Below are 26103 nucleotides of genomic sequence, written 5' to 3' on the forward strand. Positions count from 1 at the left end.
CCCTCGTTCTCCTATGATAATTGGTTCTCTCCATTCAGAACCAACAAATAATGTCAGAAAATGAATGTTTACTACCATTTGTACTGCTGTGACATTTTCTGCCTGAGCTCATCTTTAAGAGTATTTTGGGTCATAGTCTGCGACAAACTGCAGGAAATATCACTGCCTCTCCCTCTTAGAGCATCAAAGTAAATTTTTCTTTATATTTTCCTAGCACACATTTATTATGTTGTTGTTGCCTGCTTACAAATGTCTGTGAATCTTTCAGACAAGTTGAGCAATAAAAAAAGTAATTCCACCAACATGTAAATTCACTTGACCCATTCCTTGTTATGTTTTATGAGGGTTTGTGATTAATTTGGATTTTTTTTTAATTACCTTTCCAGATTTTGGAAGCTAAATTTTCTTTAAGTAGTTTTGGCTCTTTTAACATGTTTTCTGAAGCAGCCTCTTATTTCATGCATTCAGTGTACCTTTCCTTTTTCACTTCTCAGCATGTTTATTGACTTGTGTAGGTGGTTTCTGTAAGGTCTTTCCATCCTATGTTAGTCTGTGTGAGGTCCCAGAAGACCCTGTGCCTCAGAGAGAAGCTGAAGGATGCTTAAGCCAGTTTTACTAATGCTGATTTAAACAAAACAGAATTTTCTAGTGAAGAATTATAGTGAATTATAGGAATGATTAAGTGAATAGTTTGCTTCAGTAAATAAAAATAATTGTTCCCCAAACATTTATTAAGCAACTGTCATGTATCTGGCAGTGCTGGGAATATAAGGAAAGACAGTTTACTAGAGAAATGGGGATGTAATCAAAGAGTTTTAGCAGTCTAATTTCAGTTGATTGCAGGTGCTGTGGCAGCCCAGAGGAGGAGCATTGAAACTGTTCCTGGGAAGAAGACTTCCTGGAAGGGAACTGTGGGCAGAGGGGAAGGGTGCTGGAGGGAGGAGAGCTCATCCACAGCACAGGTGTCTTCAGCCCCACAGCTGGAGCCCAGACGCAAGAGATGAACCTGGAAAAGGAGATGGGCCCAAACCCCTCAGGGTCTGGTGTGCACCCACATGGGTGAGGTTTTTATCCTGGGGAGCCTTTCACAGGGCCTGTGCCAGATGTACATGGGGCATCTGCTAGCTGCTCAGAGAATTAGTGTCAGGAGTCAGGCAGAGGCACGAGGGCTGGCGGGGGGTGGTGGATGAACCCATGGACTCAGCTTGAGCACCCCAGCAGTGTGCATAGAAGGGACAAGAGGACCAAAGTTTCAAGGGTGCTTTAAGGTTTATGGGACAGGAGGTGGGGGAGGTAGGGAAGAGGATCCAGGAAAGCTTGCATCACGGTGGAAAAGTTCCCAGGAAAATGGTGTGGTCTTGTAGGAAAGCAGAGTGGCCATGGGTTGGGCAGTGTCGGGATGGCCCGTGAGCATCTAGTGGTGAGAGCAGCCAGCCGCAGTCAGGCTGCAGTGGACCGGAGCGCCTGTGAGTGGAGCCTGTAAGCGCAGCGGCTTCCAGAGGAGTGAGGGGTCTCTGAAGAGTATTGGGCTTTGTGTGTTGATTACTAGGCAGTAGAGACATTACACAGAGCTCACTAGATTTTTGCACTCAGCAGGCAGGCTTCATAACCAGCTTTTCTGCACACACAGCCCTGATGCTTCATAACCATCAAATGTCCCCCATCCAGCATCCTGCCTGGCATCTGTCATCAGTACAGCATGATGTTCTTTTCTAGATCGTCCATGAACATGATTCAGTTATCCATCTTAAGCTTTTCTTTTTATTAGACTTCAATTTTCACTGCCTTGATAATGGGTGATAATAAAAAGGTGTGTGTGTGTGTGTAATCAAAGGTATATCATTTCCACATTTTAAAATGAATAGACAAGATCATTCTTCCATGGTAGTGCTGGGGTATACAAGGTAGTGAGAGGCATTTCATAGCCATCAAAAAAAAAAAATTATAGGCAGTTTCACTGATACAGATTTTTGCTACTGTTATGCTGCAGAAATACGAAACAGTTCACACAGCCAAGTTTAGAACAGAAAGCAAACAATTGGTGCTTGTATCTTCACAGTAGGATTTCTGAACTTTGTGATTTGCCTTTATTTTTCTTCCTTCCTCATTTCTGCCCCCTGTGAGTTGCCTCTCAGTAGCTGTTTGTCATGCTCCTCTAAACCTCTGATCTATCCCTTCTAATTGACCATCTCTTTGCAGCCTGCCCAGGCCAGCACGAGTCTACTGCTGACCCCACACATCCCAGTGGGGGAGTGAAATGCACTGTGCTCTGAGCTTCCTAATGATGGTTTTTTAGGCAACATGAAATCATCTATGATGGGTTTTTTTTTTTGCCTCTTACTCACCTGAGGGGTCTGTTTTGGTGATCTACATTTGTATTGTCTGAGAGGCTCTAGGAAGAAGTAGATCAGAGTGTAATAGCAGCATTGGATGTATCCAACAGAAACTTGCATAAATGTCTTTGTGCTCATGAATTTTACTTCCAAATTCACCTTTTCAGTATTCCAGTCATTCATTTTTCTGCAGCAGAATTATTTTGTGTGCATTTGTTCTTCACAGTGCTGTGCTGTATCTCAGTTTCCCCCGGGATGTACAAAGGAAAAATGATAATTGGACTGTTGTGCCAGCATCCTGGTTCTGGGGCTTCTGCCGACGCTGTCCTTGACTGAGGGCCACCCTTGGCTTTGTGCAGGTTATTCCATCCCCTCCCCCCATACACCCACACCAGCCTCTTCAAACTGCTTGACTGCAAAAACAACACTCCCTTTTCTCCTCTTTAACATCTGTCTCTCTTTAATATTAATAGTTCACACTTTTAAGGATGCCTAACTGCCAGCCACAAATTGTTACGCTATGCGGTTCTTTTCTGTTCTATTACTGAACAGTCTGGCTGGAGTTTGCCTTTTCAACATTGGTTATTAATTTTATTTTTCTAGTGCAATAAAATAAATAAGTGGTCTGCTGTAGGTGTGAGTTAATGAGGATTTGAAATGGATTTCAGGCATTGTTGTTGAGTGCTTATGATGCAGGTGTGTCATGAGTCAATTACCAGAACCAAACAGTTCAAGAGCCATAAAGCTCACCCACCAGGGCATTACTAAATTAATACATTAACAGCTACAAACAGGAAAATGTCAGATGTTAAATATTTTTCATCAGTAATAAGTTAGAAGTTTGGGATCCCTTATCTATGCTTATACAGTCTCTTAAGTACCTCAGCCAGAGTTAATTTCTGTTTTATTACTTCTCAGCTTATAAGCATTTTAATGCCAGACTCTAGATTGCTATTTGTTTGTTTTTTAAATTTGTATTCAATTTATTTAAAAGCAAAACAAAATAGTTCATCCATTTCTCCTACCCCTTGCCTCTGGCAACCACCAGTCTGTTCTCTGAATCTGTGAGCTTAATTTTTGTTTTCTTAGACCTCTTTTATAAGAGATTGTATGGTATTTGTCTTTCTCTGTATGAGTTATTTCACTAAGCATAATGTCCTGAAGGTCCATACATGTTGTGGCAAGATTCATTCCTTTTTATAGTTGGATCATATTCCCCTGTGTGTGTGTGTATCTCACAATTTCTTTGTTCATTTATCTGTTGATGAACACTTAGGTTGTTTCCATATCTTGGTTATTTTAAATAATGCTGCAGTAAACATAGGGGTACATATATCTTTTTAAATTAGTATTTTCACTTTCTTCAAATAAATACTCAGAAGTGGAATTGCTACATGATATGGTAGTTCCATTTTTAATTTTTTGAGGAACGTCCATATCATTTTCCATAATGGTTGCACCAGTTTATATTTCTACCAACAGTACACAAGAGTTCCCTTTTCTCCACATCCTTGCCAATACTTGTTATTTCTTGTGTTTTTGATAATAGCCATTCTAACAAGTAAAGTGATATCTCATTGTTTTGATTTTCATTTCCCTGACAATTAATGGTGTTGAGCATCTTTTCATGTACCTGTTGGCCATCTATATGTCTTCTTTGAAAAAAAAAATGTCTATCCAGATCTTCTGCCCATTTTTTAATTGGATTATTTGGGTTTTGCTATTGAGTTGTATGAGTTTTTTTATATATTTTGGAGAGTAGCCCCTTATCAGATACATGATTTAGTTATTTTCCCTCATTCAGTAGGTTGCTTTTCCCTTTATTGAAGATTTCCTTTGCTGTGCAGAAGCTTTTTGGCTTGTTGTAGTCCCACTTATTTATTTTCACTTTTGTTCCTTTTGCTTTTGGTGTCATATTAAAAAAAATCATCAAGAGTCATGTCAAGAAACTTATGTCTATGTTTTCTTCTGGAAGCTTTATGGTTTCAGGTGTGATGGTCAACTCTTTGAGTTAATTCTGGTTTAGGGTGTAAGATAGTAGTCCATTTTCATTCTTCTGCATGTGGCTATCCAATTTTCCCAAACCATTTATTGAAGAGACTGTCCTTTCTCTATTGTATATTCTTGGTTCCTTTGTTATAAAGTAGTTGACCATATGAGCATGAGTTTATTTCTGGGTTCTCTGTTCTGTTACACTGATCTATGTGTGTTTTTAGGCCAGTTCCATACTGTTTTGATTACTATAGCTTTATAATATAGTTTGAAATCTGGACATACAATTGCCTCCAGCTTTGTTCTTTCTCAAGATTGCTTTAGCTATTCAGGTCTTTTGTGGCTCCATGCAAATTTTAGGATTTTTTTTTTCCCATTTCTGTGGGAAAAAGAAAATTTGGGTTTTTTTAATAAGGATTGCATTGAAGCTGTATATTGCTTTGGGAAATATGGATATTGTAACAATATTGTTTCAATTCATAGGCATAGAATGTCTTTCCATTTATGTGTTCTTAATTTCTGTTTCTCACAGTTCATTATTAGTGTAAAGAAATGTAACAGATTTTTGTGTACTGGTTTTGTATCATGCCACTTTACTGTATTTGTGAACTAGTTCTAACAGTGTTTTGGTGGAGTCTTTAAGGGTTTTATATCTATGATATAGTGTCATGTGCAAACGGTGACAGTTTTACTTCTTCCTTTCCAATATGGGTACTTCTATTTCTTGCCTAATTGCTCTGGCTAGGACTTCCAATATTATGGTGAGTAATAGTGCCAAGAATGGGTGTCCTTGTCTTGATCCTGACCTTAATATAGAGCTTTCAGCTTTTCCCCATTGAGTATGATGTTAGTGGCAGGCTTGTTGTATATAGCCGTTATTATGTTGAGGTTTGTTCCCTCTATACCTGCTTTGTTGAGAGTTTTTATTATAAATAAATACTACATTTTTTCAAATGCTTTTTCTTCATAAGATTTTTATCCTTCATTTTGTTAATGTGGTATATCACATGGACTGATTTGTGAGTAGTGAATCATCCTTGCATCCCTAGAATAAATTCCACTTGATTGTGATATATGGTCTGTTCAATATGTTGTTGATTTCAGTTTGCTAATATCTTTTAATGAACTGGCACTTAAAATACTTTTTCTTGTGTTTTATTGACGCATAGAGTCCAGTTTGAACATTCACTTGTGCTTTTATCCAGCATTTGTTACTGTACTCTGGACACAGATGTTAGGTGTAGATGTAAACTGGTGCACAGCCTCAGAAGGGAGATGCATGAGGGCAAAGTAGTTGTGCCCTTGAGGGTTCAGGAGGAGCCCTTGCAGAGGGGCCAGAGGATTTGCTAATTCCTTGTTTAGAGTAGCTAGGAGCATGGAGTCTGTAGTCAGACAGCCAAGGTTCGAATTCCGATTCCATCACTTGAGATATATGACTTAGACTAGTTACTTCTCTGTGACTTCCCTAAAAAATGTCAGTATTCATGATATAGACTTAATGTCTGAATTTATAAAGCCCTTAGAGTAGTGCTTGGTACATGGGGAAAACATTATATAAGTGTTTTAAACAAATCAAGTAAAATAAATAATGTATATTTTGACCAAAGTAAAGACTAAAGAAAACTCTATTGTGAAAAATATAGAAACTGGCAAGCATTTTAATATTTGTTCTTAAATGTATGGAAAGTTTAGTTTATAGTTAGCTTGTATAGGAGTTTACTATTACTAGGTTCTGTCTCCAGAACCTTGATTAACATCTATCCCCTGCATTTTCAGCTATTTTGACTTTCTCAGGTAGAGAAGTTTCTAAATGAAATGACCTGCCATATGTGCTGTTGTAAATCTTTTCTCAATACTAGACATACCCAACACAGGTTGAATCTTCCTGAGATGTAGCTTTGGGGATGCCTGCACTGGGTTCAGTTCAGTCGCTCAGTCATGTCTGACTCTCTGCGACCCCATGAATTGCAGCACGCCAGGCCTCTCTGTCCATCACCAACTCCCGGAGTCTACCCAAACCCATGTTCATCGAGTCGGTGATGCCATCCAACCATCTCATCCTCTGTCGTCCCCTTCTCCTCCCGCCCCCAATCTCACCCAGCATTAGGGTCTTTTCCAATGAGTCAACCCTTCGCATGAGGTGGCCAAAGTATTGGAGCTTCAGCTTCAACATCAGACCTTCCAATGAACACCCAGGATTGATCTCTTTTAGGATGGATTGACTGGATCTCCTTGCAGTCCAAGAAACTCTCAAGAGTCTTCTCCAACACCACAGTTCAAAAGCATCAATTCTGTGGTGCTCAGCTTTCTTCACCGTCCAACTCTCACATCCATACATGACCACTGGAAAAACCCTGGTCTTGACTAGACGGACTTTTGTTGGCAAAGTAATGTCTCTGCTTTTAAACATGCTATCTAGGTTGGCCATAACCTTCCTTCCAAGTAGTAAGCGTCTTTTAATTTCATGGCTGCAGTCACCATCAGCAGTGATTCTGGAGCCCAAAAAAGTAAAGTCTGACACTGTTTCCACTGTTTCCCCATCTATTTCCCATGAAGTGATGGGACCAGATGCCATGATCTTAGTTTTCTGAATGTTGAGCTTTAAGCCAACTTTTTCACTCTCCTCCTTCACCTTCATCAAGAGGCTCTTTAGTTCTTCTTCACTTTCTGCCATAAGGGTGGTGTCATCCGCATATCTGAGGTTATTGATATTTCTCCCTGCAATCTTGATTCCAGCTTGTGTTTCTTCCAGCCCAGCGTTTCTCATGATGTACTCTGCATATAAGTTAAATAAGCAGGGTGACAATATACAGCCTTGACGTACTCCTTTTCCTATTTGGAACCAGTCTGTTGTTCCATGTCCAGTTCTAACTGTTGCTTCCTGACCTGCATACAGGTTTCTCAAGAGACAGGTCAGATGGTCTGGTATTCCCATCTCTTTCAGAATTTTCCACAGTTTATTGTGATCAGAGTGTGGATGGGGGTCAAATAAGTGAATTCCCAAGAGCCATACTTTTAGTCATACTTTAGTCTGTATAGGATGTGACATTGAGGGCAGGGGTCTGGAGAAGTGGCAGTTTCATTGGAGAAGATAGCTGGAGAGGATTCACAAAGGTTGAAAGGAGAAAGTAGACAGTTTCAGTTGCTGGTCTCAAACATGGGCTCCATTTTGTAGACAGTGGAGAGTCATTGCATATTTTCAATAGGGGAGTGACCTGGATTAAGAGGAGCATTAGTTTTGATCTTGAGATTAATATGGTAACAAGTATCCAAAGACTGGAAACAAGAGTCCTGTTGAAAGACAAGGCTGCCACGTGGATAGGCAGGGATAGGTGAGATGATGTGTGAGAGGCACCCAAGATGACTTTGAACCCCAGGAACTGAGGCAGGCTGGTGTATCAGTGTTTGTAGGATCAGAGTGTTTAATATGCAGTTCTAACTCATTTATTCATTCAACAAATGCTGATTGAACATACCCACTGCAGTGCTTGTAACCCCCGAGGATGACTCATCATGCTGTTTTCATGAGGAATGAAACAAACACACATGCATCCTGCATGCAGCCTAAAGACCGTTGTGGTGAGCCTCATTTTAGGGCACTGTATGTATTCTGTGAGAGGACCTTGGGAACAATGCCGGTTAGAAAAACAGAAGCTGCATTCTCTGAACCATTCAGTTAGAAGGTCCTTCACTTTTATGAAAATGTCTGTGTGTTTGCCCTGACCACAAGGAGATCAGGGCAGTGGAGCTGAAGGTGGGTTTTATGTTCTGCAAACAAGTCACAGCACCTGTCTTTTTTACCTTAAAATACCTGACTACATCTAAACTAGGGCTCCCCAGGTGGCTCAGTATAAAGAATCCGCCTGCCAGTGCTGGAGATGCAGGTTTGATCCCTGGGCCAGGAAGATCCCCTGGAGTAGGAAATGGCAACCCACCCCAGTATTCTTGCCTGGAACATCCCATGGACAGAGGACCCTGGCGGGCTACAGTCCAGGGGGTCACAGAGTCGGACACGACTGAGCACACGTGCACTTACCTCTGAACTGTGAACACTCGTCAAAGTGCCATGTTCCACTTGTGCCTGTACTGCTGTCTGTCTGTCCTTGTGTTCAGAACCTTCCACTTTCTATTTCACTTCTTGCTGCAGTTTGAGACCAGGAATAGGTCTATTACTCCAAGGAACAGATGGCCAAGCCTTTGAGAGCTGGTGCGTTTCTACAGAAATCATGTGTGTAGCACTTAGCAAGAAATGTCCCCCAAATTATAATAGATCTTTAAATAGACCGACTTTGCGGTCACTGAGGTGCCCCATGGAAGGTGTTTAAATCTCCAGTGTCACAAAAATGTCCAACCATCCTTTGGAAAGCAGAGTAAAGCAATGTGGAAGAGACACTTCCCCTTATATTTCGTGCCCAAAGGTGATTCAAACTCCTCCCCACTCCTTCAAAGTTAAAAGTCTGGGAAAGAGATAAGATTGCAAGCTTCAAATGTCAGGTTAGTATTTTTAACCCAAGCCCAGCACAGAAATGTGCAGCGCCTTCCGAACTCCTTTGTATACTTGTTTTACAAGCTAGTCCAGGCAGTGAGGTTGCCTTCTGCCCAGTTCTTTGGGTGTGTCTTGTTTCCTGTTCGCGTCGAGTGTGGAATTGCTGAGCAGCTCTGCTCCTCGTCACATGTATTTGCCACACTTAGCACAGGCCGCACAAGTGGCCTCTGTCAAGTCTGATGCAAAGGGAAGCTCAGCACCCTTTTATGAACATTCTCCTTTCAACCTGTCAGGCTCTAAAATTAGATAGGAGTTGCTATCACCAGACGTTCTTCTCTGTGGAGGGCTTGCCCTTTCCAGTTCTCCTTCATCTTCTGTGGATGAGCACATTCCGTTACTGGTGATAACGAGAGTCCTGGTGTTTGCCTCAAACAGCACCGAATCTGAACCAGGTTCACTGTGGGGGTAAAGATTGTGTGGGGAACTTAAATGACTGCACATGTTTGAATACGTTAGTAAAATTGATCTTATTACTAAATGTATTATCTCCAGAAAAGTAATCATTTCAGCATAGAGAGCTGATCTTTTCATTCTCTTGAAGAACAGTAATGTTCCCTTCATTTGTTACATTCACTTGCTCCTCCTTTTCCTTTAAAGGAAGATGTTTCTATTTATCTATTATGTGAAACCAGATCCATGTGTTAAGGCACCTATGTCCAGGGTAAAACCACCTTCTATCTGGCAATGCCTCTGCACAGTCACACTGACAGTAGAAATGGGTCATTTCCGACATTGCCTCTCTTTTCCTCAAGAGTTTTTTAATTTAAAAGATTCAACTGAAGATCTGTGAGCTCTCTGTTAAACAATCATTCACTAGAATAATGGCTTTTAATCTGCAAAATTAGAACCTGCTCTAAAATTGATTACTTAGCAGTAGGGTTTTCTTATGGTTCTCTCAAGCATTGTTTCATTTCTGAAGTGAATTGCCTTTTACTGTTGAAACTGAGTTTTTTAGTAGATGTAGTGATATTGTTTAAATAATCTGTCCTCAAGGTTGTACACTGATGATTGTTTTGAGAAGGGTCATCTTTCCAAGCAGACTTATTCTGCTTAAAACAGTAATAATAAACAATAACCCCTATAACTGGAATAAGGCTTTTGACATGCTTCAGTGAGTCTCCTTTTCAAGAGGGTAACAAAAACAAAAAAGCAATAGAAAGCACAGTACCTTTGCCAGAATATTTGTCCCTTGGATTCCCTCGAGTTTGGTAAGCAGTGTCTTGGGGGGTGGGAAGAATCTGTGACAAAGTTTCTAACAGTTGCAAAATTTTGTGTAATTACTTACAAGGAAATAATAGCTTGAAGTGAATTACTTTGTGACAGAGTAGAAGAAACGCTGGACCAGGGACTTGGTGGTAATTTTATATAAGCTGGCAGTATTACATTGGCTGGCACTTTATCTTTATGGACCTTGGTTTTGTCCTTTGTAAAATAAGATAGGGCATCCCACTAGATGAGGTCCCAGAATGACAGTCTGTCTTTGTATCTGAAACAGTTTGAATCCCCAGAATTTGAGGGGATCACCTTGATCACCCAGGGCTGAGAAAGAGCTGACACCAACTTCCTTTCCCAGGCAGCACAGTCTTGTGACTACTTGAAAATACCCATCTCTGTCCTCTATCAAGAAATAGCATGGACTTCCCAGAGAATGTGATTCCTTATTGCCTGGTTGTGCACATGTTCTTGGTTTCAAATGTAGAATAACGTCATTATGCTGCTGTGAGAGTCTCCAAAATGAAGTATATAAATTTTAAAGGGGAGGAACTCGAAATTTAGGAAGGAGGCTTTCTAAAGTCAGTGTCTGACCAATCTTTGGTCGGCTTACTAATGTCTAGAACTAACTGTGGCTTTAAACTGCTGTCATGATGTGTCTTTTTCATCTGTGGTATCCCTGATGAAGGTTGTGTATCAAAATGCCTGGTCCCTCTCGGTGGTCTCATGGGTGCTTCCAAAGACATTCTTAGATTCTTCGGTGGTGCTCGTGTCTGTGAAGGTGGACAGGTGTGCCCGGGGAAAGACCCTGCTGCTAACCTTGGGGTCATAGGCTCCTGGTGGAACTGGATCTGTCACATGAACCATTTGCTCTGCTGCTGACAGGAACGGGGAAGACCCGTCACGTGATGAGCTGTGGGCCCTGGATGACGGACAGACCTTTTCTGTTACTCAAGTGGATGTCTGCTGGTTCCTATGTGAGCACTTTGTTGTCCTATCCGTTAAGGGTCCCTTTATGGCTTTGGCATTCCATCAAAGGGCTGTGCCCACGGTGGACAGAAAGAATGGATGTGGGTTGTCACCTTGCTCTCATTTGGTTACAGTTATGAGGGGGAAAAGTAAGTCTCTTTGCTTTTTAGCTTGAACCTGGGTGGTGTTGTAGCAATAAAGCACTGAAAATAGCCTGTGGGTTCAAGCTTCAGCAGTTGCCTCCTCATCAAGCACTAATGGCTTTTGTAGCACATAAAGTACATTATGGTCATTGTATGTTACTAATAATAGTTCAAAGTGTTCTGCTCCTACTGTAGCTTCACTGACGCTAGTGAGAGGAGCCAGGAATACCAGGTGGGTTTGAGGCTAGTGCAGCAGAGGTTCTGAGCAGGGTCACCATGGGCGAGGAGGGACCTGAGAAAGGACTGAGTGGGTGCTTGGGTGTGGGGTCCTTGGTACAAGATTGTGATTCTGAGAGTTGGCAGTCGGGTGGCTGAGGAGACAGTGAGTGAAGAGACTGCTGCTACCAGCTGAAATGAGAGAGCCCTGAAGAGGAACCTGAGCGAGGTACATCTAGAGCACGTTGCCTTGGAGATCTCAGCCCTCAGCGTGGAGCACCCTGAAGGGCTTTCTGATTACAGGGACCTGCAGATGTGGACATGGAGGTCCTTAGCACAGCAGTTTACTGGAGCTCTCTGAGATGGCAGATGGGGAGTTTGCAGAAAGAAAAGAGAACGAGAACACCACATACACAAAAGTGCAAAACAGTAGCATTTGGGAGCAAGAAGAAGAGCTAGTAACGGATCAGTTAGAAAGGTTGAAAAAGAATTAGATACTCCACACAGGAAGCCAAAGAAGTAGTTGCCAGATAGGGATCAAAACGGATAAGGCCTGGGAAGATACCAATTTGAACATGGCATTTCTAAACAGTGGGGAAAAGAACTACTGTTCAGTAAATGGTGTATAATAGTTTATTTGGGGAAAAGTAGTTAGATACCAGACTATATGTAAAAACAAACTTCATTTGGATTGTAACTATAAATGTAAAAACTTCAAAATGAAAATATAGACAATGCTTTTATAGTTGGGGATGATGGAGTCCTATCTATATATGTGCTATCTGTCTATATTCAAGATACCACAAAGAAACTTTAAAAACCGGCTACAGAGTGGGAGGAAATACAAACAAAATATATGGCAGAAAAAAAGGTAAATACCCTTAATGTAAGAAGAATGTCTGTTAATTGGTCAGAAAAGTAAAGGACACTAAAAGGGTAGGCACACTTTGTTCTCTGAGGAAGAGATATAAAACGACCAATAAACAGATGAAAATGTTTGCTAATTTAAAAACTGAATCTTAAAACAATAAATAGGATAATGTTTGCCTACTAGGCCAACAAAAATTAAAATCCATCTTAACATCAACTATAATAAGAAATTGACACTGTCATTAGGAGCTTAAGTTGACACACCATCTTTAGAGAATTATTTGCCAGAATCTATTGAATTTTTTAAAATTGGAATATAGTTGATTTACAACGTTGTATTTCTTCCTGCTGTATGGCAGAATGAATCAGTTAGACACATACATACACCCACTCTTTGGGTCATATAAGTCATCGCATAGTATTAAGTAGAGTTCCCTGTGCTACTAGTGCTAGTAGAGTAGGTCCTTATTATCTATTTTATATATAGTGTGTGTATATGTCAGGCCCAGTCTCCCAATTTATCCCTCCACCCTTTTCCCCTCTGGTAATCATAAGATTGTTTTCCACATCTATAACTATTTCTTAGCTGTAAATAAGTCTATTTGTATCTCTTTTCTTTTTTAGATTCCACATATAAGCAGCATCATACAATATTTGTCCTTCGTTGACTTACTTCACTCAGAATGACAGTCTCTAGTGTCATCCATATTGCTGCAAATGGCATTTTGTTCTTTTTTATGGCTGAGTAATATTCTGTTGTATATAGGTACCATGTCTTCTTTATTCATTCCTCTTTTGATGGACATTTCGGTTATTTTCATGTTTGGCCATTGTAAATAGTGGTGCAGTGAACATTGCACCTTCTTTTCAAATTATGGTCTTCTCTAGACAGATGCCCAGGAGTGGGATTGCTGGATCGTGTGGTAGTTCTGTTTTTAGTTTCTTAAGAAACCTCCATACTGTTCTCCATGGTGACTGTACCAATTTACATTCCCACCATCAGTGCAGGAGGTTCCCTTTTCTCCATACCCTCTTCAGCATTTATTGTTTATAGATTTTGTTGATGATGGCCATTCTGACTGGTGTGAGGTAATACCTTATTGTAGTTTTCATTTGCATTTCTCTAGTAATTCGTGATGTTGAGCATCTTTTCATGTGCTTTTTCGGCCATCTGTATGGCACAGACCACCCATGTGGGTCTTACTCTGTTCTGCCTGCCACTGACCAGTAGCTGCGCTCTCCTCTGAGTCCCCAAAGCTCCCTGTGTGTCCCAGCTGGTCTCCCCACTGGTGAGGAGGCTTCTCTGAGGGTGGGAACCTCTCCTCTCCTCCAGCTCCCCATCCAGGGCTGCGGAGTCTGTCTCATTCCCTTTTTTCCCTTCTTTCATCCTACCTGGTTGTGCAGGAATTTTTCTTGTCCTTTTAGCTATCTAAGGTCCTCTGCTAGTGTTCAGCAGGTGCTCTGTGAGAACTGTTTCATTTGTAGGTGTATTCTTGATGTACTTGTGGGAGGGGTGAGTTCTATAGCTTCCTATTCTGCCACCTTGACTCTAATTCCTCTGTTAAATTTTTAAATGCATGTACACTTTGATCTAGCGATCTCATGACTAAGAATATATCCTACAGAAGTCATATAAGATTTATGTAAAAGGGATTTATTCCATCATTGTTGATAACAGAAAAAATAGTCTGATTAGCTTTTGGTGAGCAAAATGGTTAAGTAAGCTTGTTAAATGGTTAAATACAATGAAGTTTTTTTTAGTGAAGTTTTAAGTCTATGTATCTTAACCTGGAAAGAATTCCATAATGTATAGCTGACTGGGGAGAAGCAGAGTAAGTTTTATCCCAACATTCGTCTGATTTTATTATGTACCGCCATTTAATAATAACCTGTGTATGTGAATATGTGTAAATAGATATGTCTCTATAAGCATGTGATAAAGTTCAGAAGGACTACACCACTAGGGGTAGAGGTATGGATGGAGGAAGGGAAGGGAAGGGAAGGGAAGTCGCTCAGTCGTGTCCGACTCTTTGCGACCCCATGGACTGTAGCCTACCAGGCTCCTCCGTCCATGGGATTCTCCAGGCAAGAGTACTGGAGTGGTTTGCCATTTCCTTCTCCAGGGGATCTTCCCGACCCAGGGATCGAACCCAGGTCTCCTGCATTGGAGGCAGACGCTTTAACCTCTGAGCCACCAGGGAAGTCTCATGGATGGAGAGGCAAAGACAAAACCATTCACTGATGCCCTTTGAAAGGGCAGTGGTGGGGACAGTCCTGAAGGAGGCAGGCAGGTGTGAGCTGTGGGTGTAGGTTACCATGGATATATTTGATCGGGAAGGAAGCAGGAGATGGAAATTTAGCTTGAGGGGCAGACTGGGTGGTGCAAAAGATTTGGGGCTTTGTTGTTGTTATGTAGGACAGAAGAAATTTGAGTTCGTTTGTATGCCAAGGAAAAGGAGACAATACTAAAAGAAAAACTTGTGGTGATCAGAAAAGTGCAGTAGTAGTGAACCCTTCTGGGGTTCAGAGGGTGAGTGAAGGTGACAGAAGGTTTTTCAAGAATTCCAAGCAGATGACTCCCATGAAGATAGGCAAAGCCAGATCCAAAGAGCAGCAGATGCAAATGGGTGGTGCTTGGAATGGAGGAAAATGGAAAACACTAGAAACAGCTACTCTGGAATTGATTAGGAAAAAAGTGTAAGAAAGACATTTAGGAAAGATATAGCAAGGACAAGTCAAGAAAAAAAGCATAAGCAATTCATTTAGGGAAAGAAAAAAGGCATAAGTCCAGAGCCCATGAGTTCAACTATTATTAATCTGTAATTAAGTGAATTGGCACTTCCTGAGTGCCCAGCAGCCCAGAGGAGGAAAAGAAACCCAGTTGGGTAGGTTAGAATTAGAGGATTTCAGGCATTAGTGATACTTTAAGGGTCACCCTAAGGGTCACAAGCTGGTCAAGAAAACCCAAGGGAGGCTGACAGAGCCAGAGAGATATAAAGGATTGAATGTTGTAATGAAAGTTTTTTTAAAAAAGGAAATAAAAAAGGCAGATACCTCAGGAGTAAGGAAGAAAAGGTGGAGAGAGAACAAGTTGGAATCATGGGGGAAATGAGTTTCTTTCAGAAGAGCTCCAAGTTTTAAGGGCCAAGGGATGGGTGTTTGCAGTACCTGTCAACTTGACTCTGGAGACATTCAGTCCCATGACAGAAGGAAGTATCCAGGTCGTATTCATCTGTATGTCTCCAGTGCTCAGCACAGTGCTTGGCACATAATGGACATGCAGCAGATATTTGAATGAACAAGTGGATAGGGTGTGGCAGCAGCAGAGGTCATGCCTTTAAGGCATCCAGGCGCACCAGTCATTGAAAGAAAATCACTAGTCACTGAAGAAAATCGCAGGAGAACTGGGTCAAGAGAAGTAGAATCTCAGATTGAATTGTCAAGGACTGGGAAAATACCTGGTTTTGGTTGATGTAACTGATGAGGCTAGAAGGGATGATACAAGTCAACAGCATAACTAGTTTTTTGAGCCTAGATCCATCTGCATCAGAAGAGCCAGTAGATGTGCTGAATCTGCAGATTTGGGCATCCACCCCACACCATGGGGTCCGAATTCCTGGGAATGATGCCTAGGAAATGGCATTTTTAACATGTTTATGCCAGCTGCTTAGGTCCAACCAATAAGGTTCAAGAACCACTAGTGTAGATTCTGAGGTGGAGCTTTTTGGTTGGGCCAGGTTTGGGAAGAACAAGGAAATGGGGGGCTTCTCATCACTGAGCAGATGTACAAAGAAAATAAATACCCAAAAAGCCTCTGAAAGAAAAGTTTTGAAGGAAGTGGCTTCAGGAGGAATTAGTTTATAGAGTCAGGTTAAGGTTTATTATCAGTTGCCATTCCACAGATGGAAGTGGCATAAAATACTGTTCTGTGCCCATATAGAGAAATTTGAAAAACAATCTGTATACATATTTATTAAGTGTGTATGTTCAAATCTGAAATAACCTTCTTTTAAGGTGTTGTCTTGAAGATGATATTGTTGTAATCATTCTTGCAGTGCCGTTTCACTTTGGGACAGGGTTTTCAATGTTATTTTAACATGTGAACCACAGCAGCTTAAAGCTTGGGTATATTTTTTGCAGCTACAGGCATAAGGGAGCCTTTGTGCTTTGGATTATGTTCCTTTGTCCTGGAGACAGATGGGAACAAACCAGTTCAGGCACTGGAAATCCTCCTCCAGGTGGTAGCAAAGAGGAAGGTCTGAGAGCTTAGTGGGGACAGAGGTGCACCAGTCCAGCTGACTGGTGCAGAGGGGCTGTGGCCTGAGGAGAGCTCAGTTGGACCAAAGAGGGAATAGGTGCGGGGCTGGGGTTGGAGGGTAGGTGGGAGGTTGGGAGGTAGCTGTATTCGTTAAGGTAGAATCATATGAGACCATTTGCTCCCTGGATGCGGCTGCCTCTGTGGTTAGATTACTCCTGATTGAGGGCCCTGTGCATTACCCCGGTCCATCACTTGTTCCTCTGCCATGGCATTTACTTGTCCTGCCCACACAGTTACTTTCTGTTAGTGGCTGCTAACTGGCACTCGTAACTTTAGATAAGACTCTGTCCCGGGTCCAGGAAGGGGAACACATGTAAACCCATGGCTGATTCATGTCAATGTATGGCAAAAACTATTACAATATTGTAAAGTAATTAGCCCCCAACTAAAATAAATAAACAAATAAATAAATAATAAAATAAAACATACACACACACACAAAAAAAGACTCTGTCCCGTTGAACGATTTTGAACTCTGCAGTGTATTTTCTATGATTCCTTAATGACCAAATTTATGTAATCTCTCAGTATTTCTCTCCAAAGTAGAAGCAAATGCTTGTTATACTATTTCTTGGCAGGTTTCAAAAAAACGACCAGACTTGCAGGCATTAATCGTGACCCTGTAGTGCCTTTCTCCAAATCTGCCTTGACTTCCCCCTCTCCCCTGCCCACTCCTCACTGTTTATTTCCAAGGACTTTGTGGCAACTTTCTACAGTAGAACTGCTACCTTAAAAAGCTTTGAATAGAATATGGCTCCAAGTCACAGTGACTGTAGACATTTGTGTCCTTGACTATGAAGTTATTAGATGTTTCTAAGCTGGGGCACTTTTCAGGTGTCATTTGGGATAAAGACACCATGTTTCCCCAAAGAGAAAGCTGTTTACAGATTTTTGTCTGGAAAAAGCCATTATCAGCTTTGGGTGCCTTAGTACTTTTTGTGTGTCTTACCATTTGAATAGCATTTCACGTCCTCTTGCTAATCCTTTTTCTGTTACTCCTTTTACCCAAAATGTGATGAATCTAGAAATATCAACTGAACTTGCCTGAGTATGTCCAGATTCAGGAAGGTTTGATGAGCCTTCATTATCAATACTGGAGAAAGTATCATTGTTTAATCAGAACAATAGGATTTCTGTGTTGTTCCTCCTCTACTCTATAAAGCTCACACACATTCTGTTGTTGCTAACATTTATTTAGTAGTTAAACATAGAAAAATGAAGAAGAGTTGAGTGTCTTAACATTTAAAGAGGAAGTTGAATATAAACTGTCTCTCCTAGAGAAATCGTCTTCCTCAATTGGACTGTCTGGCAGAAGAGCCAAATCTGACTTTCCAGCGCTGGGGGGAGATGCCTGAGAGCAGAGAACTGAATGCCTCTTCTCTTAGTTGGGCCTCGTGGAGACCCTAAGAGGTGGGCATGACAGCCACATTTTAGGGATAAAGAAATAAGGCTGAGAACAGACAACTTGCCCGGGGTCACCTAGCTTTTGGTAGTGAATAAGAATTCAGTCAAGTCTGCCTTAATTCACTACTCCACACTGTCTCCATAAAAACTGAAATATGCTTTTTTATCACCTAGACCTTTAGTGGTACTGGATTTTCACTGTGCCTCTCTGCGTCTTAAAAAATTTACTACCTACTTTTCCCATGTAAAAGCATTCAAGTGCTTACTCAGGAATGTGAAATCTAACTACTCTGCTTTCTTTTGTTCTAGATTTTCTACCCTAGCAAGGATGGTACAAAGATTCCAATGTTCATCGTGCATAAAAAGGGCATAAAATTGGATGGCTCTCACCCTGCTTTCCTATACGGCTACGGTGGCTTCAACATATCTATCACCCCCAACTACAGGTAAGCGTGGCACCTCTGTGTATTTGATCTTCTCCAAACAAACAGTAGGAGAAGCCAGAGGCTGGTCTAGACTGTGTCTGCACCTGAACCCCCTTCCCTTGGTCCCCACAGATCTTGTCTTTGTTCATTGTGTGTATTTATTAAGCCTGCTCTGGGTTGGGAATTGAGATGAGTAAGAAGTGTACTTACACATTTTCTTTTCTGAGCCAGTGGATATGCTGGTAGTTTCAGCAGAGACCATCCAAGGTGTAGGAAAAATGTTGAAGGAAAGACCACATGAGTGTCTGGTCTGATCACCTACCTCAGCTCTCCTTCCTCTGATCTTCAGCATCCAGGAAGTTAGCACCCAGACTGTCCAGAGCCTCGGGCTGCCGAAGCCTGTCATTTCCCCAGTTACTGAAAGAAAGAATGATAAAATTTCAGAAATAGTTTTCAAAGCAAAATTAATTTTAGTTACAGCAAGCAGAGAAATAACCTCAGTACTAATACTGTTAGGGTCAGTGGGAAGAGAAGGGGGAAAACAAAATCTAAATTTTGTAAAGAAGCTTTGTACTATCATTTCTTCTGTTTATTTCTAGAAAACATCCTCCAGCCCTGGGCACTCCCTTCTTGTTTTCTGGTCTGTGTCCTTGATCTCCTCTGTCTCTCTCATGCCTAGTTTAATACGTAAATCTCTGGAAAACCTGTATAAAATTCATACTTCAGAAAGAGCTTTCTTTCTTTTTTCCGACTTAATTTGGAGAAAGATACTGGAAAAAATGGTAGCAGGAGCGAGTACTGGGTGTTCACACCAGACCTGTGTCAGGCAGCTTGGCAGTGTTTTTGTTTGCCAAGACCGTTGTTCAAAGTGAGGTATACTGAATGCTCGTGAAAATGTCTGAGCTTTGCAGTTAACCAGTCAAAAGTTTTACCTCACTTGATTTAAGTGAAACATGTAAGTGCTGGGCTCCCGTTCAGATGATACCACGTGTGGAGTGTCCTCAGGGGCGTGTGTGTGGTGGAGGGAGACAGTGTGGTCCTTACCAGGCACTTAGGGGCAGTTAACTCTTTTCGCCACCTCTCAGTGTGTCCAGGCTCATCTTCGTGAGACACATGGGTGGTGTCCTTGCAGTGGCCAACATCAGAGGAGGTGGCGAATATGGAGAGACATGGCATAAAGGTAAGGTGTGTTCTCTGCAGAAACACAAATATGGCGCAGTCTGAGCCGAGGGGTTAGGAGCAGACGAGACAAGACAGATGATGAAAAATAAGGATGCTTCCAGACACACTGCAGGCAGTGTCCCCGCCTTTCTAAATTGAAACTGTAGTTTCAGTGTCTGTTTAAATTAACAGCTCAGTCTTTTCACATTTTCTTTTGCAGTCTATTTTAATGAAGTACATATTTTTCAGAAGCATCCCCTTCATACCATAATCAATTTTTTTAGCAATATATGGTGTACATTTTTATCTATCAATCATTGTCAGAAGTGAGTCTGGGGTATAACTTTTGGTATTTATTGTGTCCTCTGTTAGCCAGATAATGCTAAACAGTGAAAGCCAGGCTCTCTTAAAACAGACTGCAAAACCACGTTATTTTCTCTTAACAGAAAAGATCTCTCTAAAATAGAGCTTTCCTAGTCCCGGTTTGGGCATCTTTTGCTTGTTTTCTCCAAGTTTTCCGACACTGCTAACAAATAGCATCTCCCTTAGCATTACTGTGGGGACTCTATCACGTGCAGGTTTTATTCAACGCAACGCAGTTGTTATTCTTTTCTGGTTTTAATGACTCAGTCTCTGGCCTCCTGAAGCATGTATTCTAGTTGCTTGAGGAAATTAAAAACATTATGGCAGTCTTTATTTTTAAAGCCCTGTTGTTTTTTCCTTTTCTCTATATACGGAGCATGCCCTGTCTCCCAGGCTTTTGTGAATCTGAAATGTATAGATGAACCAATAACTTGAAGATGCTCTTCCCTTACCTTATTCCTGTGTTTGGGGGACGCACCTTCACTCCCACCAGCTCCCTGCTTCTCCCATCTCGACATCAGCCATCGTGTAGAAGACAGTCTGCAGGCCCGAGGGCAGACCCCAGTGCCAGGGCTTGATTGGGCAGCACCAGCCGAGGGGGCTCTTCTTCCGCAAGAAGAGCATCCAAGACCACCCTTCAGATCTATAAACCCACTTGTTCTTCTCTGCCTCCTGAGGCCAGAGGCTCTGTTGTGCTGCATCAGATAAAATCAGCAAAGAGAAGAGTAAAGAGAATTCTTCCTAAGTAACTATTAAGTGTCAGGAGGCAGGAAAGGCCCAGAACTGATCCCTGGGTCTTCAGCATGCACCCTCAAGGACCAATGTTAGACAGCAAACTATCTGAGAATCTTAGCAAGAGTGAATGTCCCCAGTGGACACATGGGGCCCCAGCCATTGTTGGGCCAACTGCTGCCAGGTGTCATCCCTGAAGGCTTTATCAGTTGTCATTGTATTTGAAACAGCATAGATTTATTGTATAATTTTGACTTGGACCTGATATGAGTTTAATTACACTAAAATCATACTGTGAAACTGTGATATTAAGAGATGACTAAGAAAAGGAGAATAAAAATAAAATCTCAACATACCATATGTTTGATTTACATCCCAAACCAATATGCTAAGTCTGGAGCCCTTGATTCACCCAATTTTCTGGTTTAAAATTTTTCATGTACACACTTAAACACCTACCTGCATAGACTCGTGACACCGTGGAAGTTCTTCAGCGTAAAATTCTTCTGTTCCTTAGGTGGCCCACTGAGCTCTGATAGGGAAGACTGCCCTCCCTTGGTCTTGGTCAACTTTCTCATCTCTGTATTAAATATAACCAAGTTATTTTCCAAAAGCCTTGAGGGGAGGGAAGTTTGCAGCTTGACTGAAGCTGAAAGTTGCTTACCTGTGTTTAGGTTGATCATAGACTTTCTCCCAGCAAAAGGACCCCAAATGGACCTTTTCAGTTAGACCCTGTCATATTGAACATTGATAAATCTAGATTGCATTCTGTTAATTGAGTTTTAAAATTTAATGCCCTTTAAAAAATATAGTCATATACTCAAAATTATATTATTCCGGGAAACTAAGTTATCCTAGCCATTCTAATTCACTGATAATTTCTTATTAAAATCTTAATAACATTTGTTTTGATATGAAAAAATTTCTTCAGTAGTACTGCTTCATCCTTAATTGAATTTCTGCAAAAATGGTTATATTTAATCTCAAATATCTAATCACATCTATGTCTGCTTTTTGTTCATTTCATAGGCAGTTATTTCAGGTATCCATTCCTTTGAGAGCATGACTTTGAATTTTGGCCTTTACTTTTAGATATTCTAAGACCTTACAGATGTGCCTCTCTTAATGGATTCATTTGGCTATGCGAAAGCTGAGATTCTCTGGGGAGATGTTTGAGATCCTCTTCATTCAAGACTAGAGAGAAAAAAAAGACTAGAGAAACTAGGGACTTCCCTGGTGGTCCAATGGTTAAGACTCTGCAGTTCCACTGAAGCAGGGCATGAGTTCAGTCCTTGGCAGGGGAAGACCCTGCATGCTGCAGGGCCAACAAAGACTAAAACTAATAAGCTACTTTGTGCAGCAACATTCCCCCACCTAATCACCTAATTCCTACTTGTGTGTGTTAGTCACTCAGTCGTGTCCAACTCTTTGCGACCCTATGGACTATAGCCCTCCAGGCTCCTCTCTACATGGGGTTCTCCAGGCAAGAATGCTGGAGTGGGTTGCCATTCCCTTCTCCAGATTCCTACTTAAGTTCTTGAATAAATAGCCAAGGGCAAAATCAGAGAGCTTTAGTTCTCAAAATCGTTTACTCATCTCAAACTCTTGCAAAGAGGAGAGGTGAGACATGAGCCTCTCTGTGCAGAGCACTTTCATCTTCCCAGGGAAGAGGCAGTGAGCTCACCTCCATCGTCACATACTCTGTGGAGCTCATGGAGGACTCAGTTCTCCAAGTCGTGTGTCCGTGAGCCCAGCTCCTCCCAGAACACAAGTTCGTGTTGATGACATGCTTTCTCCCTTTTATTCTCATGGTTGTCCGACATTATAATAGATCATCTCTTCCATTTGGGGCATTTGCCTTTTAAGTTCTAAGAGGTTTTAGAAAAATACAAAGGCACCGTATGGATTAGCAGTTGTGGTACTGATGATGGATTTCCATAGTGCATAAATTGAGGCATTTTTCTAAATGTAGTGTTAGCTCATTGTGTTTAAGTTGATCAGTAGTTGAAACTGTGCCTTATCATTATTTGAACTCCTCTTAGGTTAAAATGTTTTTGTTGATTTTTCATTTTGTTTTTTAGTATTTTGTTAATTAACTTATCTTTCACTTTGGCACATTATAGGTGGTATCTTGGCCAACAAACAAAACTGCTTTGATGACTTTCAGTGTGCTGCTGAATATCTTATCAAGGAAGGTTACACGTCTCCCAAGAGGCTGACTATTAATGGAGGTTCAAATGGAGGCCTCTTAGTAGGTGAGAACTGGGTTTATTCATTGTACTTTACTAATTAACTCTCGGAGTTTTCAGATACTCTGACTTACTTTGGGCTCATGGATGGTAGCAGTGGTACAGAAAAAGCAAAACCTTTTTGTATTTGGGTATCTAATAAATCACATATGAAGACACAACTACTGACTCAGCTCATCAGAGCCTGAAAAGCCATTCCTCCTCCTGTTCTGAGCTCTTCTGGACCACAGTTTTCACCCTTCTCTCCCCTAGGTGGGACTCCCTTCCCACAGACCAAGCCCACAGGTCTCTATAGTTCAGGCAGCACAGGACTGAACCAAATAACACCCCTCTGACTATGCTACCCACCTGTGATCATTAGGTATAAATGCTTGTTGAATACCTAATGCCATGGGATGCTAAATGCTGTGGGTGCAAAGAAAGAAGTCCTAAAGGAAAATGAGGTCCATGCAAAGATGGATCCACAGCTTAAAAGTAATGAAATAGCCACAGTCATAGTTTTACCCTTGCTGAGCACCTTGTGTGCCAGGCCCAGTGCTGAGCCCTTGACATGCATGCAGCCTGGGAGATGGGGCTCTAAGAGGTAGAGTAGCTTGCTAGGGTGGTGGTGATGCTGGGGTTGATGATTAGCACCATGGTTTTAGATTCTGCTCTTTTAACCTCTATGTGGCACTGCCTCTAAGTAGATTTTCCTATTTTTTGGTAGTTAATGAAATTTTACTTTGCTTTTGTCTCTCAGCAGTACTTAACATTGCAGTGGACATTTATAGTGGACCTGAACTCTGCTTGCTGGGTTCTACCTCCAGTGTCACTAGGAGATGAGGGGCCATTTTACAAATGTAGATTAGCATAAAGAGACTCAACCTTAAGCACATGTGACAATTTTCAGCTTTCAATTCTGTTCTCAGGGGATTTTGACATTCACTGTTTCCTTGTCTTTGAAATATACTGACTCGTGTCAAAACCTGAATTCCTGCCCTAACTTTTCTACCCCTTATTTTTTTTACCCCAATAGAATATAGACTTGAAAAAAACATTTTCCCATGGAGGTAAAATGTATATGTCCAAAATAATTTGTTTAAATTTGGTAAGGGTAGAGTTGTGACCAAGATGGTGAGCCTTTGAGCTCACCTTCTTCCATGGGCACACCAAAATTAACAACTATTTACAGAACAACTACGAGAACAACCTGAAGACTAACAGACTAACAGATTTTCTACAACTGAAGGAACCACAATGAGATGGGTAAGGAGGGGTAGATGCATAGTCTAGTCAAGACCTACGACCTCAGGCAGGCAGCCCACAAATGGGAGGATAATCACAATTGCAGGATAATCCTTCCCAAGGAGAGAGAGGTTCAAGACCCACAGCAGGTTCCCCAGTCCAGAGACCCCTCACCAAGAAGACAAGCCCCCAGAACATCTGGCTCTGCTCTTCCTTTCAGGGGAGCCAGAGGGCTGGGGGAGATAGAGCACACACAAAATCTCACATGCTCTGAGTCCCGGCATACGCGCAGTGATTTGAAAGGAGCCTGGTCAAATTTCCTTGCTAATCTGGGAGAGCCTCCCAGAGGGACAGGAGGCAACTGGGACTCCTCGGGGACACAGATGCTGGGGGCAGCCATTTTGGGGAACTTACTTTACCACAAGGATGCTGGTGCTGACAAGCACCATTTTGGAGTCCCCCCTCTGGCTACCATCAGCACTCTACCCAGCAGCAGACTGGCACCAGCTCTGCTCATGCACATATCAGGCCTTGCCTGCCAGCATACCGAAAGTAGTTGGCCCTGCCACCACAGAAGGCCATGCAGCCCATAGAGGAGGCAGCCCTACACCACGTGACTGAGCACCACATGGGAGTCTGCTGCTGTTGTAGGCCATCCCTGTATGGGGGTACTTGTCCAAGCTCAGAACACACAACCAGCCCACCTCACACACAGAGGTAATCACAGAGAATTAGGCAAAATGAAAAGACAGAGCTATGTTCTAAACTAAGGAGGCAAAATAAAACCCCTAGAGGAAGAACTAAGCAAAGTGGAGACAAGCACTCTTATCCAATAAAGAGCTAAAGGTAATGATCATAAAGATGCTCCACAAACTCAGGAGAAGAATGGATGAACATGGTGAGAAGTTTAACAGAGAGTTAGAAAATAAAAAGAAGAGCCAAAAAGAGGTGAAGACTACAATAACTGAAATAAATAAATATATATATATACACACACACACACACTAGTAGGAATCAACAGTAGATTAGATGATACAGAGAAATGGCTCAGAGACCTGGAAAACAGAATAATGAAAATCATACAAGCTGAACAGAAAAAACAGTTCTAAAAAAATGAGAACTTCAAAAACAAACTTACAGTTACTAGAGGAAAAAGGGGAGGCAGGGATAAGTTAGGAGTGTGGGATTAACAAAGACACACTACTATATATAAAATAGATAATCAGCAAAGACCTACTGTATAGCACACGGAACATATAATAACCTATGTGGTAAAGAATATGAAAAAGAATGGATATGTGTATATGTATATATGAATCACTTTGCTGTACACCTAAAACACACACAACATTGTAAATTAACTATAGTATAAAATAAAATTTTAAAAACATATTTATGCACCCAACATAGAAGTACCTAAATGTATAAGGCAAATATTGATGACAAAGGGAGAAACCGAGAGTAAAACAATAACAGGAGACTTTAGTATTCCGTTTACTTCGATGGATAGACATTCCAGACAGAAAATCATTAAGGAAATACTGAGTTTAAAGATAACATTAGATTAGATAGACTAAATAGATTAAGAACATTCTATCCAAAAGCATCAGAATACACATTCTTTTCAAGTGCACATGGATCATTCTCCAGGATAGATCATATGCTATGCCACTAAACACATCTGAATAAATTTAAGAAGGTTGAAGTTACATTAAGTATCTTTTCCAACCACAACAGTATGAGATTAGACATCAACTACAAGGAAAAACTGCAAAAAAAACAAACGGAGACTAAACAATATGGTACTGACCAACCAGTGGGTCACTGATAAAGAGAAGATTAAGAAATACTTAGAGACAAATGAAAATGGAATCTAACCTAACACCTAAAGTGACTACAATATAAAAATTAGAGCAGTAAAAGGGACTAAAAAACAGTACAAAAGA

At 41.3% G+C, this 26103-nt stretch overlaps 1 protein-coding gene across 4 annotated transcripts in view; it reads left to right on the plus strand.

Moving 5' to 3' along the window:
* PREP (prolyl endopeptidase) overlaps positions 1 to 26103 on the plus strand; it is a 135962-nt gene that overhangs the window by 99961 nt on the left and 9898 nt on the right. For all 4 annotated transcript variants that reach the window (XR_014065179.1, XM_081529322.1, XM_081529323.1 and 1 more), the window contains 3 exons: positions 18313 to 18449; positions 19514 to 19608; positions 22808 to 22939. Coding sequence is in view for 3 of the 4 variants with exons in the window: in XM_081529322.1 (XP_081385448.1) it covers positions 18313 to 18449; positions 19514 to 19608; positions 22808 to 22939 (364 nt within the window). In the remaining variant the exon portion in view is untranslated. The remainder of the gene's footprint in view (positions 1 to 18312; positions 18450 to 19513; positions 19609 to 22807; positions 22940 to 26103) is intronic.

This window comes from Giraffa tippelskirchi, chromosome 9 (assembly GCF_054371585.1).
Source record: "Giraffa tippelskirchi isolate mGirTip1 chromosome 9, T2T-mGirTip1v1.2.pri, whole genome shotgun sequence".
In the NCBI taxonomy this organism is placed as follows: domain Eukaryota; kingdom Metazoa; phylum Chordata; class Mammalia; order Artiodactyla; family Giraffidae; genus Giraffa; species Giraffa tippelskirchi.